This window comes from Dendrobium catenatum, unplaced genomic scaffold, assembly GCF_001605985.2.
Source record: "Dendrobium catenatum unplaced genomic scaffold, ASM160598v2 fragScaff_scaffold_1221, whole genome shotgun sequence".
NCBI classification, from domain to species: Eukaryota; Viridiplantae; Streptophyta; class Magnoliopsida; order Asparagales; family Orchidaceae; genus Dendrobium; species Dendrobium catenatum.
This window is the reverse complement of record NW_021319683.1, coordinates 1,478,295-1,496,175: the sequence shown is the minus strand read 5'-3', so window position 1 is coordinate 1,496,175 and position 17,881 is coordinate 1,478,295. Positions and strand designations below refer to the sequence as shown.

At 37.7% G+C, this 17,881-nt stretch overlaps 1 protein-coding gene across 3 annotated transcripts in view; it reads right to left on the bottom strand.

Annotated features, from left to right (window-relative positions):
- Positions 1-476: 476 nt before the first annotated feature.
- The window catches only part of LOC110108439 (transcription factor MYB3R-3), a 33,278-nt gene continuing 15,873 nt past the window's right edge, over positions 477-17,881 (bottom strand). For 2 of the 3 annotated variants that reach the window (XM_020839071.2, XM_028699246.1), the window contains 2 exons: positions 6,288-7,533; positions 477-1,030 (listed from right to left, as the gene is read on the bottom strand). In XM_020839071.2, coding sequence (XP_020694730.1) covers positions 6,315-7,533 — 1,219 coding nt within the window. In that variant the 3' untranslated portion in view covers positions 477-1,030; positions 6,288-6,314. Of the gene's footprint in view, positions 1,031-5,051; positions 5,812-6,287; positions 7,534-17,881 lie in introns of those variants that run through there. The other variant, XM_028699245.1, reaches the window with a different exon arrangement.

Below are 17,881 nucleotides of genomic sequence, written 5' to 3'. Positions count from 1 at the left end.
ATTAAATAGTCGGAAGTCGTTCGAGCTATTTTTACCAGCTTAGTGCCCGCCAACAGTCGAGCTCCTAGTTATTTTTTTATTGAGTTGTGCACGAATGACTCTTCTTTGATAAATTTGATATGCTGAGTGTATCGATGCAATTCATTTTGTGATCAAACAATATTTGAGAGACTTCAACAACAGTCGAAGGGCTTGGTGCCCGTCGGTCATCATTCTCAATGCACTCGATTGATCGTGATATATATATATATACACCCAAATCTTAACCTTACAATAACGAGCATGAAATGCTAATTTTTATCCATAAAAAAATACTGAAAACATAGTTTACAGACAGATTTATCATTTAAAAGCTCATGCATTCTTAGAAGTGCAAATATACGTAGAATAAGTTCATGGTCGAAAGCTAATCCTAACTCTACCAATCGAACAATATAGCAATTGATGAGACCAACAGAATTAACAGTAATACCAACTGTTTAGAAAACATGTGAAATCTGAGGCTTCGTTTGGGACGGCTATCTTATTGCGTCTTAAAGCAGTTTTTTATACTAAAAACTGCTTTAAGACGCAGTAAGAAAGCCATCCCAAATGAAGCCTAAATGATTTTCAATTCTCATTTAAACTGCAAACTTCTTTCAGGTCACAGAAAACAATTACCTCAGGTTCTTTACATGTAGAACTGTAAACTATTTCCGTATAACTAGCTGAAGGGGAAGATCATATTCGTAAGTAGAAAGATGAAGCTCTATCGAGCGCTTATGTACAAGGTCTTTACAAATCTGAATCTTTTGTATATGCATGTTGAATTCACTATTTCTGTAATGAAAGATGCATTTACCAGCCTTCAGGTCTGGCATCCCCAAAAAATATTGAAAGCAGAATTCTTCCGTCCAGATTATCCTTTATTCTGTTCAAAGAATCTACATCAAGGAAGAGAAATCGGTTGAAAAAAAAAATCCCAACCTGTGAGTGTTCCCATCAACGTATCTCCAACTTCCACGATACAATACCTACTTTAAAGCAAAACCTGCAAAAACAAACGAAGATGATAAGAGAATTCTGTAATTATGCTGTCTAAATTATTTACAGCAAAAGAAGAAAATTTACTTCAGCAGATTATGGCTTCATTTGGAACGGATTTTTGCTGCTTCTTAAAACGGCTTTTTAAAATTTTTGTACTAGAAAGCTGCTTTAAGAAACAGTAAATAAGCCGTCCCAAACGAAGCCTATATGAGCTGTTCAATACGAAGCTCAATGAATAACTGCTAATATCGGCAAAATTCTCTTAAAAAGTTTGAACAGAGCGAGCTCAATGAAAGGTTACGAAACAGCATGGACATCAGTTCTTTCGTTATACCATGAACAAAATATATTTAGCTAGGCGATAGTGATTCATTTATAAGCTCAACTATAGCTTCACAGTGCTTATAATCACTGTTTAAAATTGCGTAATGAGGTATTGAGGCGTTTTTCGTTCGTGAGGCGAGGCATAATCCTCTGTAAAACCCGCAAAACGTCGTTTTAGACCTCGCACGCTTTTCAAAGCGTAGCGACGAGTTTTAAGTGGAAAATTCGAAGTTGTCGGATTTCGACGAAAATAATTTTATAAATTAGAGCGCAAAATTCTAAGAAATTTGATGTATAGAACCTATATTTAATTATGAGTATTTTGAAGATTATGAATTTTGGAAGTATCTAAATGCCAATTCTACCCCTAAGTCTTTCTTAAGCCAAGTCTATTTAAGTGAGGGTAAGAATGACCTTTTGCAAATCCCTTTCTCTTAAGGGGACCGATTATAATTATATAATCTACTTAAATATTTGTTTGAAATTCATTATCCTTTTTCATTTAAATATAGCTTATTTAAGCATTTATGTAGCTTATTTAGTTCCATCATAGATGGTCTGCATACTTGTTTATGTTTGTTTATGAGCTATTGAATTACATTACGATTCAAACAAATTAATGGTCGACCACAATGTGCAAATAATTGATACAAGCTTAAACAATTTTCTGAAAACCAGCTAAGCTAGGAACTTGATGAAGGAATAACGAAAATAGATACTTGGGCAAGAAATGTTAACAAGATAATTGTACAAGCTCGTCTAAAGCTTATTCAGACCTAAATGAACATATTCTGTATTTTAAGGACTAACCAATTGGGTTCGTGGATCCTTCCAACTAGCCTCTAAGTTGTGTGAACAAAATCGCATCTAGAATTAAATTATAATCTTTGCAAGAAGAATTTTCTTTTCTTCTAAGTGGAACAAAAAAATATATTTTTCATTTGGTGGCTCCACTTTTATAAGTGTTCTTCTCATTTCTTAACATATATCTGTCATTACAAAATTATAGGCTATTATGAAATCAAATATAGCTTCTCTCTCATTGCAATTTTATTGCATATTCCATAACCACCGTGAATGTCCTACAGACTATCCTATTAGAAACTATATGCCTATTTAGATCATCTTCAATAAATATCCTTTGTCTTATATGTTGTAGTAGTATATCCATCTCTTCTAAATTGATCTTTTAAACTATTTTTTAATCCAAATTGAAGAGTAAGTATTTACCACATTCATGATATCTTCATCGGCAATTACCTTAATAACAATCATCCTATCACTATGTGGGCTCCAAAAATTCGGCCCCGGCCTCCCCGCCGTGCATTGATTGGCTTTTTCTTCTAGCAAGGGGAGTTTTAACGGAATTAAGTTCTGGGGTAAATTTTGGAAGATAGATAGATTTGTAGATAAGACACTACCCAGAGATTTCGCCCTCATTTTGCGAGGACTTTATGATCTGAGTTCTGGTTTCCTATAGGCGCAAGCCCCTATAGTTAATTACCCCTCCCGATCACGAGAGAGAACTTTCGATTAAGGCTAGTCGTCAATCAGATACGTATAGAGATACGTGGTATCTGGCATATAGTAGCAGCATGGATTTGGGTTTGGAAATTTGGAAAGTTCAGATGTTTGAAATTTGGATTGGGAGATTTGATATTTAAAAATGAAAATTGCACCATCTTGCACTTAAAGCGGATGGTGGGGGAATGGATGATGGACCCGATTAAGATCCCATGATTCCGTCATCTCGGGCCATCGTGGTCCATGGTCTACTTAGTCAGAGGAGGTAGTCGACCCAACCTGATAGAGCCATAGAGGGATCCTTGTCGGCAGCCATGGGTTGCTTCGTCCAAGGGGACCTTGTAGACCTGGGTTGAATGTTTGTCTAAGGGGACAAATTTAAATTCACCTTAGCTAACAGAAGGCTTTATGCCCTATCAATCATATCATATTGATTCATATATCAAGGATTTGATACCAATAAGGAGCGTATTGGTTCGACCATAACCGGTATTTTGTGGAGCCATTTGGCGGCAAAACCACTCGGTTTAGAGGGCCCCGGGTCGTCATAACCGTTTATCTTGCGGTGTCATTTGGTGGCAGACGGCCGGTTAGAGGACACGTACCACGTCCTTACTGGCAGGAGATTGTTTGAGAATGGATCCTAGTGATATTTTCGACTAGGCATTTGACTTTTTGTGAGCTGAAGTTATATTTAAATTTGTCCACCTCGACAAACTGTTGCGGAGGGTGGATGGATTTTACTTTAAGTGTTGATAGATTGAATTTCAATTTAAATATCTGGAATTGGAATTTATGAGATTTTGGATTTTGGGTGGACTTGTGGGAGGCATTTCAAAGTATTTGTGAACCCCTCCGGTTGAAATCATCATTCAACACGACCATCATCGGGGTGTTAGAGGTCATTTCTCTTTATTGATTGAACCTTGTCAACTCGGCCAAGCTGTTGGCCAAGGATCGAGCTTTTGTAGGCTTCATGCCTTTGATAGTGAATTTTCTTTGTTGAAGGCCTTGAAGGCCTAATATGAATGTATAAGATAAATATTCTGGTCGATTTCGTGACCGCATATTTATCCGATGGTTTGAACCATGTCTACTCCTATTTACTTGCTTAGGAGGATCGGGCTTTTGTAGGCTTCATGCCTTTGTTTAGTGAATTATCTTGATTATAAGCCTTGAAGGCCTAATATGAATGTATTAAAACAAATACACCGGTCCCCACAACCGTGTACTTGTTTGAGAGTTCGAACCTTGTCGACTTCTATTGATTTATATAGAAGGATTAGATTCGAACTTAAATTCACTTATTGACCCGCGCAACATCCCTAGACGTCACGTGTGTACCAATAACACGCTCGCCGGGGCCCATGCGGGTCGATATTTCATTTATCCCTTTAGTGTACCTATGTGTATACAAATTATAGTGCACGCGCAGAGATATTTCAAAATAATTGTAGTTGTGCAAGTAACTATCATTTGGATGCACACATCCTTTCATTTGAGAGCTTATACATGCCTTCTGTCCGCTAGTACGAATGTTGCGGATCCGGTGACGTGGCATTGTAGATTGTAGACGCCTTCTGTCTGTTTGCATAAGTGTTACAGATCCGGTGGCGTAGCATCTGGTGCGGTGAGGCACCTTATCACCTTGATGTTGACTCCCCCCTTTCTCATTCACCGGGGACGGGACTTTCTGGACTTTGGAGTCAATGATTGTTGATTCGGAAAGAACTCTTTTTAGGCTCTTCGGTGTAGTGGACTTGTTATTTCCGGTGTTTGTGGGCACCATAACTATTTTCTTCTCAAGTATAGAACTAAGAAGGGACTTTGGAACACCAGGAAGTTTGATTCTAATTTGTTCAAACATTTCCTCTCTTCTGCCAGGGGGTATCCTTTTTCGTACATCGGGTTGCCTTTGTACCCGATGTACTCGTAGACCTTAATCATCATTGTCGTAGGTGATATCTATACTTGTATCCACAGTGGTTCATTTTGCTTTGCGAGATACCCAATGTTGTTATCCACAAGTGACTCGTGTTTATTTGCGGGGGACTGCTGTATCCACTACGACCTCCTGAAAATATTCGTAGGAGAGCCACTGTTTCTGCATCGAATCCACCTTTCACCAATCTCAGGTGGTTTGTTGATTGTACTTGTTTGTCGTTGACGTGTGATGAATGACACTCGGACGTGTACACGAGATTTGGGCTGGATTTGCGCGAACGATGTGCGGAGTCTGGCACCGAATAGGTACGAGAGAAATAAAATTTATTTTATTTTTCTCTGTTTGCATAGTATTGCAGGTCAACACACTAAATCTATTCATCTCTACAATTTTATATTTTAACTCTTCATCCACTACCCATTCCAATTAGTAATCTTTTCCAACATACAAAAACTCATAACCCTCCCCATTGTCTATGAACTTTTGCCCTTTCCAATTAATTTTTTAAAAGCAAACAATATTTATTCTTCTTCTAATCATTATGTCTACCAATTCTCTTATTTTCTCATTTAAAATCCCCAAACTTCAAGTAGACAGATAATTTATGATTACTATTTACAATGAGGACATAACATTTCCAATTCCTAGCTATGCTCCATAACAGCTTTCTTCCGCACTCTTTTTAATGAGACAATTCATTATCAGCAGCATGTTCATTAGCTTCATCCCAACAACTTAGTTAGGATTCATTTCTTGGGGTTTTGGCAGAATTCATGATTCATATTTACAGTGAGAAAATATAAGCTACACAACATTTACCTTAAATTTATGCATTTTGGCATGTCCCAGAAATTCACAAAGCTGAGCTGGTTTTATTGTCTTAGTTTCAGTTTAGCCAATTTTACTTGGGAGTATCCATAAGCTTCTCTAATCACAAAGATCACAAAGGATACCGTTCAAAATACGGCCAACCATTGTACGTTGGATAAAAACTGTGAAATGCATTCCATGTAAGAAGGTTTTTACCAAAAATACTAGGAAAGGGCCCTAAGCATACTAAATTCTTAGTAAAAACCCATTTTAAATGATCGAAAAGTAATTTATAAATCTCAATCTGTATAACTGTAAAATATGTATTAACGTGAAAGGTGAAACATAATATACACATTTAAAAGCCATTAGAATGATACAAAAGTAAATTGATCAGAGAAAGTTTGCAAAAAATACTAGGGCAGTGACTTTACCATATCAAATAACCGAGTTAAAATCCATTGAAAAGTAATGTACTAATTTCATTATCTATTACTAGAAGATACAGATTCACATGAAAAGTGGAGTGTCGTACATGCATTTTAAAACATCAGAATAATACACAAGCAAATTCAACAGGTTTGTTAGCTGGAAAAAAAAATACAGCTTATTGAAAAAGAGAGAAAGCTCATTAAGGTAAGGTTCATATTGCACTTACAGACTCTTGATCACGTCACGTCCAACTTTAACGTATTGGAGAAGTCACTGTCTTTAGATCAGCAAGATCATTCTTCAGCTTCTTTCCTTGCATGGTCCAAACATGCATATTTGTAGGGCTGTAGGAGTTCTTGTTAACTTCAAAACTTGAAATTTTGGTATTCACATCCATGTTTGCCTTTTCCAAGGAAAAATCAAGCTGCTTCTCTACTGGTTTGAAAGTTGCCTTTCTCTTGGACCATAACCGATATGGTGGAGAAATATCGAAATCCTTTCCCTTGTCTAACAAATCTTCATTAATAGTACATGGGCTAAAAGATAACTTGGATACCGAAAATGCTGATCCTTCTATATTATTAACACTTTCTTCATTAGGAGTGCAGCTATCCTGCACTCTAGTTTCGTTTGTGCTCATTGTACCAGGAGGGACCGGTGAATGCGCTTCACTTCTCCTTTTTATTATGGATGGAGTATTTTGAAAACTTCTAGCTGCGCTTCTTAAAATGGATTCTATACTTGGCTGGAAAGACCTAGTAACATTCACGGAGGATGGGGTTGAATGACCATCGGATGAAGAAACTGTCTCAACTTTGAATGCTGGCTGCAAGGAGTTGTTTTCAAATAAGAGTGATGACATGACAGAAACACCAATATCCTCTAATTGAGGTGGTTTATAGCAGAGAGAACTAAGGTTATCTGCAACTGGATAGAGTTTTGTTCCAGAAGGCTTCTCATTTTGGCATACTTCTGGAGTGAAGCAAGAGACCCCTGAGTCTGACCTACTATGTACAGAATCTATTTCTGAGGCTTGTGCTGGACATTGAGGGACATCAGAAGTATCAGATTTTCCTTCTATAACCAATGAATCATTTAAGTTAGAAACTTGTGCTAATACCGGAACCACCCAAATTTGCTTGCCAGATTTTTTTGCTGCTTCATCCAAAGAATTTAATTCAGAAACTTCTGCAGATACGGGAACCATCAAACTGTCCTGGTTTTCTGCTTCACTAATCTTTGGTGGTACGCTAGAATGTGCAGAGGAACAGTTTTCTGGTAGAATATTGGCGCTTGCTACTAATCTTTTATTAGAGAAATTAAAATTTTGATTAGGACCTGAGTTTGCTTTGTCTTCAGCACCATACTGAATGCCAGGCATATCAGCAGGTGGAAGTTTACCAGTTTTCAGAACGAACTCCGCCTTTTTTCTCAAAGAACTGTTCCAGTGATTTTTTATTGAGTTGTCAGTCCTGCACAAGAAATAATAAGCTAACATTAAACACTAGTAGCAATTTCTTCTGTAGCATCTGCTCAGTCCTTGGCGCTTGTCAGTCCAATTTTTCTTTCATTAAATTTTTAATGAGTTGATCATGGATGTTAGATTCATAAATAGTCAGATTTCAGGTGGCACGCGCATAATTTTCCAAAAAAATATAATACTGAAAAAGTAAGAGAAACTAGAAACTCTTTGGACTTGTTGGAAAACCTCAATACATAAAAAACTAGATAAACAACCTCAATGCCAAGAGATCATCTACCTCGTATGGCATTCTAAAAGGATAAAGAAAACATAAAACTTTGAACATAGCATCTACTTAGTAGTCCCTAATGAATAGAAAGTACAACCATAAGAATAAATTGCTATTATCAGACTCTGCTTTTTTTTTTTTAACTTGTTGACCTCTAACAAAATTTAAAAACAAAAAAATCTTGTGCAAATCCCGCATACTTCATATCGTCGCGCCTGCTCCGTTCAAATCTTCTGAAATCCCGCTGAAATGCAGGTCAAACGATGCCAAAACAGTCCGGGATTTTCTCGCATCGATAGTGCTTCACTCTCGTCGTTAAAACAAGACCGAAAGGCCTCCTGTTCGGTTTCTTCTACAACTCGAACGACCTCATCCGACTCCAAGCAACCGAGGTCCACAAACCAAGCTTCCTCCGTGTTCTCTCCGCTCAAGAAACCTTGCCCGTTGTAAATCATCTGACTTCCCTGCATTTCAATCCCGCCACTATAACCCTAGCAGCCACTGAGCTCTGTCCGATTTCCACCTTACCGAACTCCACTTAGCCGCAAGCCACTCGAATCGGACCTCCAAAGACCCGATCTCCCTCTACCTGCGACTTCACCCTAGCTCCTCTCTCACAACCCATTTGTATCTCCCTCTCCTCCATTTGAACCTAGCAGCTGTCGAACCCTCCACCCAACTTCCAATCTTCTTCGGCCAACACTTCAGATCTCCTTCCTCCCATCGATTCAACCAATTAGAGCTTCCTGATCCACACATCACCTCGATGTCGAAGCTATAATGCTCTACAAACTCAGAAATCCCTCAAATGTAAAATCCCGCATTCAGTGTTTATGGCGCGCCAGAGACCCTATATGCACATTTTTCTCTAATGTGATGGGAAGGAACCCAATGCGACACCTACAGCGAAGCGGGTGAGCCCTGCTTTTCTCTAGCGTGACGGCGCAAAAATTAAGTACTCGTGTCTTCCTCAGTGCCTGCAGGGAAAAAATTGTGTTTTCACGCCTTTCTCTGGCATGGCATAACTAAAAACTATGGCTGCGGTGTCATCAAACACTAATCATGCACGTCTTTACTCTAACGTGGTGGGCAGGCTATGCCTCATGGAATTTCCCATAAATAGGGGAGATGCTGGGAGGCTACCAAAATTTTTAGTAAACAGAGGAACTGAAATTAAATCAGACTACAGAGGACTTGAATTTGAACATGACATAGGGAACCATACCTTAAATTAACAAATGCATAATAATAACAAAATGCACATACTGGCTATCCTCCATATGATTGTCAATGAACAAGCTAAGATTTCTAAAATAACGAGATGGCAACACACTCACAAGCAATAATGCAAGATCTGAAATGAGTATTAATGATTTATCCTGTCGTTTGAAATGTAAAGCATTAACAAGTAAATTCGCCACGTACGCCACAAGTCAACTTGAAAGGATAGTAAGAGGCTTGTAACATTCAACATGACCCATCCACAAACAATAACTAATGAAGATTGAAAGGGGTATGACAACATGCTTGCAAACAATAATGTGGAACTTTTGATGGGCATTATGACTTACGCATATTGATCGTACTAGTTGAGATATAAATGCCGACGGGCAATGAAGACAATATTCAATATACAAGCCATCCTACGCATGTACTCAAGAAACATACAGTAATATGCATATGAGCGAAACATGGAGACACACAAAGACTATGGCAATTTCCCCATAGTCAACATTAATTTGCAAGAAAATACATTGAACCCCTGCAAGTGATAAGGAGTAGTGTATGATGAATATGACTAATCTTTTGCAGACATAATCTACATACAAAATATGTTATGCATCAACAAGCACGACAAATTTGCAATGTATACAAGCCCCTAGAAATTGCTTAACTCATATCCTGGTGACACCAAATAGTACACATAAAATGATAAGCAAACTGCAATGTGAGCTCCAAAAATTCGGCCCCAGCCTCCCCTACTTTGCTTTCTTCGGACATGGGGAGTTTTAACAGAATTAAGTTCCAGAGTAAATTTTGGAAGGTAGATGAGTTTGTAGATAAGACACTACCTAGAGATTTCGCCTTCATTTTGCAAGAACATTATGATCTGAGTTATGTTTTCCTATAAGTGCAAGCCCCTATAGTTAATTACTCCTGATCACGAGAAAGAACTTTCGATTAAGGCTAGTCGTCAATCAGATACGTAGAACTACGTGTTCTCTAGTGTATAGTAGCAGCATGGGCTTAGGAATTAGAGAGTTTAGAGATTTGATGTTTAAAATTTGAAATGACACCATCTTACACTTAAAGCGGATGGTGGGGGCCTGGGGGGAGTGATGATGGACCCGATCAAGATCCCATGGTTCTATCATCCCGGACCATCATGGTCCCTGATCTACTTAATCAGAGGAGGTAGACCCAACCTGATAGAAGGATCCTTATCGGCAGTCATGGCTTGCTTCGTCCAAGGACCTTGTAGATCTAGGGTGGGTACTTACCTAAGGGGATAAATTTGAATCCACCTTTTAGCTAACAGAGGGCTTTAAACTCTATTGATTCATATCTCAAGGATTTGATGTCACTAAGGAATATATTGGCTCTGGCCATAACCGGTATTTCATGATGCCATTTGACGGCAAAATCACTTAGCTCAGAGGGCCCCGGGTCATAACCGTTTATCCTGCGGTGCCATTTGGCGGCAAAATTGTCGGTTATAGGACATGTACCACATTTTACTGGCAGAAGAATATTTGAGAATGCATCCTAGTGATATTTTCGACTAAACATTAGCTCTAGTTAGCTGAAGTTATTTTTAAATTTGTCCACCATAGAAAACTATTACGAAAGGTGAATGGATTTTACTTTAAGCGTTTGATGGATAATTTCAATATTAAACATATTTGAATTTGGATGATCTTAGGGATTTTTTGATTTTCAGGCATTTGAGTGGCATTTGAAAATATTTGTGAACCTCTCCGGTTGAGATCTTCTGATGTAGACATAGGGGGGGTCAAATCAAACCCAAAAAATTTGGTTTTAACTTCCCTTGAGCTTACTAGCTCATTAATTTTTGAGCTAAGATTTAGCTCATTATGAGCTGGTTTTTAGTTCATTTATTGAACTAAGAGTTAACTCATTATGAGCTATGTTTTTAGATCATTTATTAATTTATTAGTAGCTCATTATTTTGTCTCTTCTTCTTCTTCTTCTTCTTCTTCTTATTCTTCTTCTTCTTCTTCTTCTTGTCTATTCATTTCACGTGGATGGTTCTTGGGTTCCCGTGCCTTGGCTCCTTAGTTCCCACGGCTGCCTCCTTAGTTTCCTGTGGCTGGCTCTTGGATTTCCGTGCCTTAGCTCCTTGGTGTCCACGGTTGGCTGCTGGTTTTCCGTGCTTGGTGGTTTTCCCGTTCCTTGGTGCCTCGGTTCTATGCGGGCCTCTTTAGTTTCTGCGGCTGCCTCTTCGGTCCCTGGCTAGGCTGTTTCCCGTGAGTGTATGGGGGCTTTTCCGTGGCTTTGGTGCTTCGTTTCTTGGAAATGACTGTTGGCTTTTCATATTCCCTGTTTAATTAGCTTTTAAATTAATGTTTTGTGGCTATTTGTATTCCCCTCTCATGCCTATATATAGAGATGTTTTGTGTATGTTTAAAAAAGTTTATGATATAGAGATGTTTTGTGTATGTTTAAAAAAGTTTATGATGTGATTTTTGAAAATGTAAACCTGCGGGTTTTATTAGAAAAGCTTGCGAGCTTGTTCCATTCTCTTTCTCATCTCCCCAGGAAATTTTGCGAGCTCTTTCCGCCTTTCGTCTTGGCTTCTAACCTCTTTCGTCTCTCCGCAAGTTTACACCCCATATGTATCCTTCTTCTTTTAGAAAGCAAGTTTAGGGTGTCATGTTTGAGTCAAGTTTGTAAGAGTCTTTGTTTGTAAGTCGTTTTATTATATAAAGTTGTGTTTTATAGTATTTGTGTTCTTTTAAGTATTTTATGTCTTTCTATCATCCTAGAAAAAGTCTGCTTTTTGTGAAAAATAATTTGGGGCCCTCTCCCAAATTTTTGATCGCATTAATTTGGTATCAGAGCAAGTTAGGAAGTCCTAAGTTTTTAAGTTGGTCTGTCAAGTCAAGTCTTGTTGTGTAAGTCTTGAGAGTCTTATGAGTCGTATGTGTCTTGATGTCATGTAAGTTTTGTTTGTGAGTTCTAGTGAGTCTTGGTGTGTCATGATAGTTGTGCTTGAGTCTTGTTTTGTGTCTTCCTAGGTTTGTGAGTCAGTTTGTCAGGTAAAATCTTATGAGTCGTGTGTGTCTTGATGTCATCATGTAAGTTTTGTTTTGAGTCATGTTGTCATTTGAGTCTTGGTGTCATGTGAGCAATCTCAAGCTTTGGTGTCTCTTGATGCATCGCCTTCAGAACAAAGCTAACTTATCGGGAGATGAGTTCTCAAGAAGGGGAGTGATGTAGACATAAGGGGGGTCAAATCAAACTCAAAAAATTTGATTTTGACTTCCCTTGAGCTTGCTAGCTCATTAATTTTTGAGCTAAGATTTAGCTCATTATAAGCTGATTTTTAGTTCATTTATTGAACTAAGAGTTAGCTCATTATGAGCTATGTTTTTAGATCATTTATTAATTTATTAGTAGCTTATTATTTTGTCTCTTCTTCTTCTTCTTGTCTATTCCTTTCCGTGGATGGTTCTTGGGTTCCCGTGCCTTGGCTCCTTAGCTCCCATGGCTGCCTCTTTGGTTTCCTGCGGCTGGCTCTTGGATTTCCGTGCCTTGGCTCCTTGGTGTCTACGGTTGGCTGCTGGTTTTCCGTGCTGGGTGGTTTTCCCGTGCCTTGGTGCCTCGGTTCTGTGCGGGCCTCTTTGGTTTCTGCGGCTGCCTCTTCGGTTCCTAGCTGGGTTGTTTCCCGTGAGTGTATGGGGGCTTTTCCGTGGCTTTGGTGCTTCGTTTCCTAGAAATGACTGTTGGCTTTTCATATTCCCTATTTAATTAGCTTTTAAATTAATGTTTTGTGGCTATTTGTATTCCCCTCTCATGCCTATCTATAGAGATGTTTTGTGTATGTTTAAAAAAGTTTATGATGTGATTTTTGGAAATGTAAACCTGCGGGTTTTATTGGAAAAGCTTGCGAGCTTGTTCCATTCTCCTTCTCATCTCCCCAGGAAATATTGTGAGCTCTTTCCGCCCTTCGTCTTGGCTTCTAACCTCTTTCGTCTCTCCGCAAGTTTACACCCCACAAGTATCCTTCTTTTTTTGGAAAGCAAGTTTAGGGTGTCATATTTGAGTCAAGTTTGTAAGAGTCTTTGTTTGTAAGTCGTTTTATTATATAAAGTTGTGTTTTATAGTATTTGTATTCTTTTAAGTATTTTATGTATTTCTATCATCCTAGAAAGAGTCTGCTTTTTGTGATAAAAAATTTGGGGCCCTCTCCCAGATTTTTGATCGCATTATCTTCGTTCAACAGGGCCATTATCGAGGTGACGCTAAAGTCACTTGTATTTTTATAGGAATTCGAATTTTATGGAAGTTTGGAAGCATTTGAAATTGTTTGTGAACCCTTCCGGTTGAGATAAACATTCAACACGGTCATCATCGGGGTGTTAATGGGCATTCGAGCATTTCATTGATTGGACCTTATTGACTCTATCTACTGCTTGACAGAGGATCGGGTCCTTAGGCTTTATGATTTTGTTAATGAATTTTCTTTGTTAAAGGCCTTATATGAACGTATAAAATAGATCTTCTGGTCGACACCCTGATCGTATATCTGTTTGATAATTCGAGTCGTGTCGACTCCTATCTATCCATATAGAAGGATAGGGCTCGAACTACGTTCATTTATGAACCCGCGCAGCATTCCTAGACGTCACGTGTGTATCAATAATACAATCGTGGGGCCCATGCAGATCTTGTGATTGCATTTACCCCTTTCGTGTACATATGTGTATACAAATTACGATGCATATGCATGGAATTTTGGACATATGACAAGTCTCTTGCAACAGCCCGTAGAAGCTTATGTCAATCATAGAGCTTTAATAGTTGCGTAGGTGGTACATTAGATGCATGACCACTACTCATCAAGAAGCTTGCAAGCCTTAATAATTTTATCCAACTCAATGTTCAGAGCTTGGTTGGACTAAGACTCACTCCATCTTTGAAAATGAAGATTTGATCTAGTTTTCTCTTCCCAAGACTTATATAGAGCTCGACGGGCAATTCCCAGGTTATGCCATCATCATCATTTTCTATTGTCGGCTTAGATAAAGAATAAATCATTTCAACGTGGATGATTGTGTTCTTACTCATGCCCTATATGTTGAAATCGAGGGCCACCCCCTTGAGCTGATAACTGCAGCGGTTGGAGATACATCAGACCGTCTACAAGAGCTATGTGTGGCATCTGTTCCTAAAATAATTGTTGCAGTTCTCTTGCATTTTGCTTGTGAAGTGCATGATGGGTCTCCTGTAGTGGCCTGTATGAACTATATTTGATGCATATTATCTTTTCTTCTTGCGACGGATCAACGTATTTGCTTGTTATTGAATGGTAATTGGTTGTAGGGGCGTTGTTACATCCATAACCAGTTGACCGTCACTTATATGTGTATACTAAACATACTACTATACATATGATATATATTCCATTATCGTCAGTAGATGTTAACATCTATCATATGTTGTACCATATACATATGTAAGAGATTTTATCATTTGCAGACCAGTTGATATATTCATCTGTGTGCTGATGTAGATTGAAAGATAAGTTGCATTTTGTTGTATTTTCTTGATTGTCACAACAAACTTTCCCTTCTATTTATAGGCTAGATGTTGTATGTATGGCCGATCTCCTACAACGATTCATAGGACTTCACCTGTGTCACAGGTGTGTTGTCTTCTGCTTGCAAGTTGTGTTCATGAGGCCAACCATATGGAAACCATTGTATTCATTGCATATCTTAGTTATCACTCACAAGCAATCTGTTGCATACACCATATGCCTTTTTGTTATGCCGCTGGATGACTTCTAAGTGAAATTGTTATCGCTTTAGAAATTAAATTTAGATAAGTAGGGAACTAAGAAAAAAAGAATTTGAAGTTGAACTTAATATTATAAGATACCTTTATGCAGTTTCTATATTTAATAATTTTTTGCTAATGTAATATTTGTATTTCAATTATATTTCATGCAATTTATCACCAAACACTTTATATATAGTGCAATTTTTTGTTTCATATGTTATTGTGTTACTTCATAGTTCAATAGAAAGATAATATGTCATATTTTAGCATATAATTTAGGTACTATATAAAAATTTACTTTTAACATTTATTTGCACTTAATGTAATATTTTATTTTGAGGTTTACGCCTCAAAACGCCTTGAGGCTTACGTCTCGTCTCATGAACAAAAAATGCCTCAATACCTATTTGTGCAATTTTAAACATTGAGTAGAAGATCATGGTAAGGGTAGATGCTCTCTAGCGACGATAGAATATTCTCCATATGCACAATAATATAACTATGGGTGATGATCAGTAGCATGCAGTAGAGGTTACAATACCATTATGATCAACTACCATTCAAATGACTAACAAATATATATATTGATCTCTATGCATATAAAAGCAGTATGTTCGTAGCATACCCAAGCTACCTACTAGTGTTATAGCAAAGTTGCTACAATGATTGTCCATCGTCAGCAGAATGCACCAGCTTCCTACAAGCAAGAGTAGATGATGCCTGGTGAAATGCAAATGCCCACGGGCCACTGTAGGAGATCCGTTACGCATCCAACATATCTCCTACAAACAAATATGAAAGTACTACAACAAATGCAAGCTCCTACGAGCTGTCGTAAAAGACCCGTCAAATATTCCAAAAATACCCCCGCACATGCACTGTAATTAGTATACACATAAGTACACAAAAGGGAGTATGCAATCAAACACCCGTACTGGCCCCGTCGAGCATGTTATTAGTACACACGTGACATCTAGGGATGTTGCGCGGATCAAATGATGAATCTAAGTTCGAACCCGATCCTTTTCGACACGGTTCGAACTATTAAATAAATATGAAGTCACGAGGTCGACCAGGATATTTATTTTATACATTCATATTAGGTCTTCAAGGCCCTTTATAAGAAAGATTCATCGATAAAATCATACACCCACATGGGCCCCGGCGAGCATGTCATAGGTATACACCTAACGTCTAAGGATGTTGCGCGGGTCAATCATCCATTCCCCCACTCCACTTTAAGTGCAAGATGGTGCAATTTCCAATTTTAAATATCATTCATCCAAATTTCCAAAACCCAATACTCATGTTGCTACTATATATCAGATAACACGTATCTCTACGTATCTGATCGACAACTAACCTTAATCGAAAGTTCTCTCTCGTTATCGGGAGGGGTAATTAACTATAGGGGCTTGCGCCTATAGGAAACCAGAACTCAAATCATAAAGTCCTCGTAAAATGAGGATGAAATCTTTGGGTAGTGTCTTATCTACAAACCAATCTGCCTTCCAAAATTTATCCCGGAACTTAATCCGTTGAAACTCCCCTGAAAGAAAAAGCAAAGCGGGCAGAGGCCGGGGCCAAATTTTCGGAGCCCACACTACAAAAATCTCATCCTTTCCATCATTTTAAGGAAATCACCAATGATTTCACTCATCTAGGATAGATAATCAAAATGTCTAAAAATTAGGAGGCTTTGAAACGAAGAAATGAGCTGCCTCCATTATTTTGATCTCCAAAAGATAGTTGCAACTTAGGAGTGCACTCAATTGTAAATCTTTCAGATGATTCTATCTTTCGAGCCCACAAAATCAAGCCAATGATCCAATCATGTATCATTTAAGCCCGATGAATATCATATGAAGATCCTTTTATTTCTGTATGTACTTTTTCATTGCCTATCCTAACATAAAAATCACCTCAAATATAGACCTTTCTGGTATAGACTAAATTTATTATTTAATATGATTATGATTTTTCTAAGTAAATATTTCAACATCGTCTTCCAAAATTCCATTTTATGAATCAATTTAATCTCATACAACTAGTGACCTTGAAAATTGATGCCAAAATACATATTCTCCATTTATTTGTCATCTACTTTCTCTTTCAAATTTTATAGAAGGATTGTTAACTAAACCTCAACAGCTAGAACAACTTGAATAATAATAGATTTCTCTTCAACTTAGAGTTCCACCGACATGTTTTTCTTCAAAGAAATTGCAAAATAATTTGAAAGGAGGACTAGAATTAACACCAAGAAGCAAAACAATAAGAAATGCCAAATAAATAAAATAGTAAACTCTAAATAGTTGGTATAAGGTGGCAATGAGTAATGCTGCAGGAGATGATGACAACAGGACAACAGGTCGTAGGCCTACAAGTTCACAGAGATACACTATCAAAATTTCTTCTTTACTTGAATATTTAAAGATTGTGTTTCCAAAATTGCCTAGAACATAATATTTATTTCAACTAATATCTTATCTAACTTGAGTTTGATGGGCTGGCCGGAATAGGGAATGACTTCCTGACCTGATGCATGCAAAATAAGAAAATAAAGAGCATCATTCAAACAAAGACAAAAGCAAGAAACTAAATGGACGCGTAGAAAATAGAAAAAGAAACATATGAAAAACAAAAGAGAAATAAAAAGAAGAAAAGAAGTCTTGCTAAAAAATGAGAAGGTTCAGTTTTTTTTCCCATACACTTCAAAATTTTGTCATTCTCGATTCAAAGGTAAACATGACTATCATTTTATGATGTACCAACACTTAATGTTCTGGGATATGCAATGTCTAACCTGTGTCGGACATCGACACACATCTAACATGTACCAATTAAGAAAATCAGACATGCATGTTATAAGAACTTAATTAAAATTTTATAAAAACCAAACTTTTTCTATTTTTCATTTCTCTTTCCGACACTTCTCTCGTAAATAATTTCACCACAAATTTTCCTTTCTGCAAGGGTTTGGATCGACATTGATGGATCTATGCATCCAGCTAGCAGCTTCTAAAGCTCGATGCTCTCATGC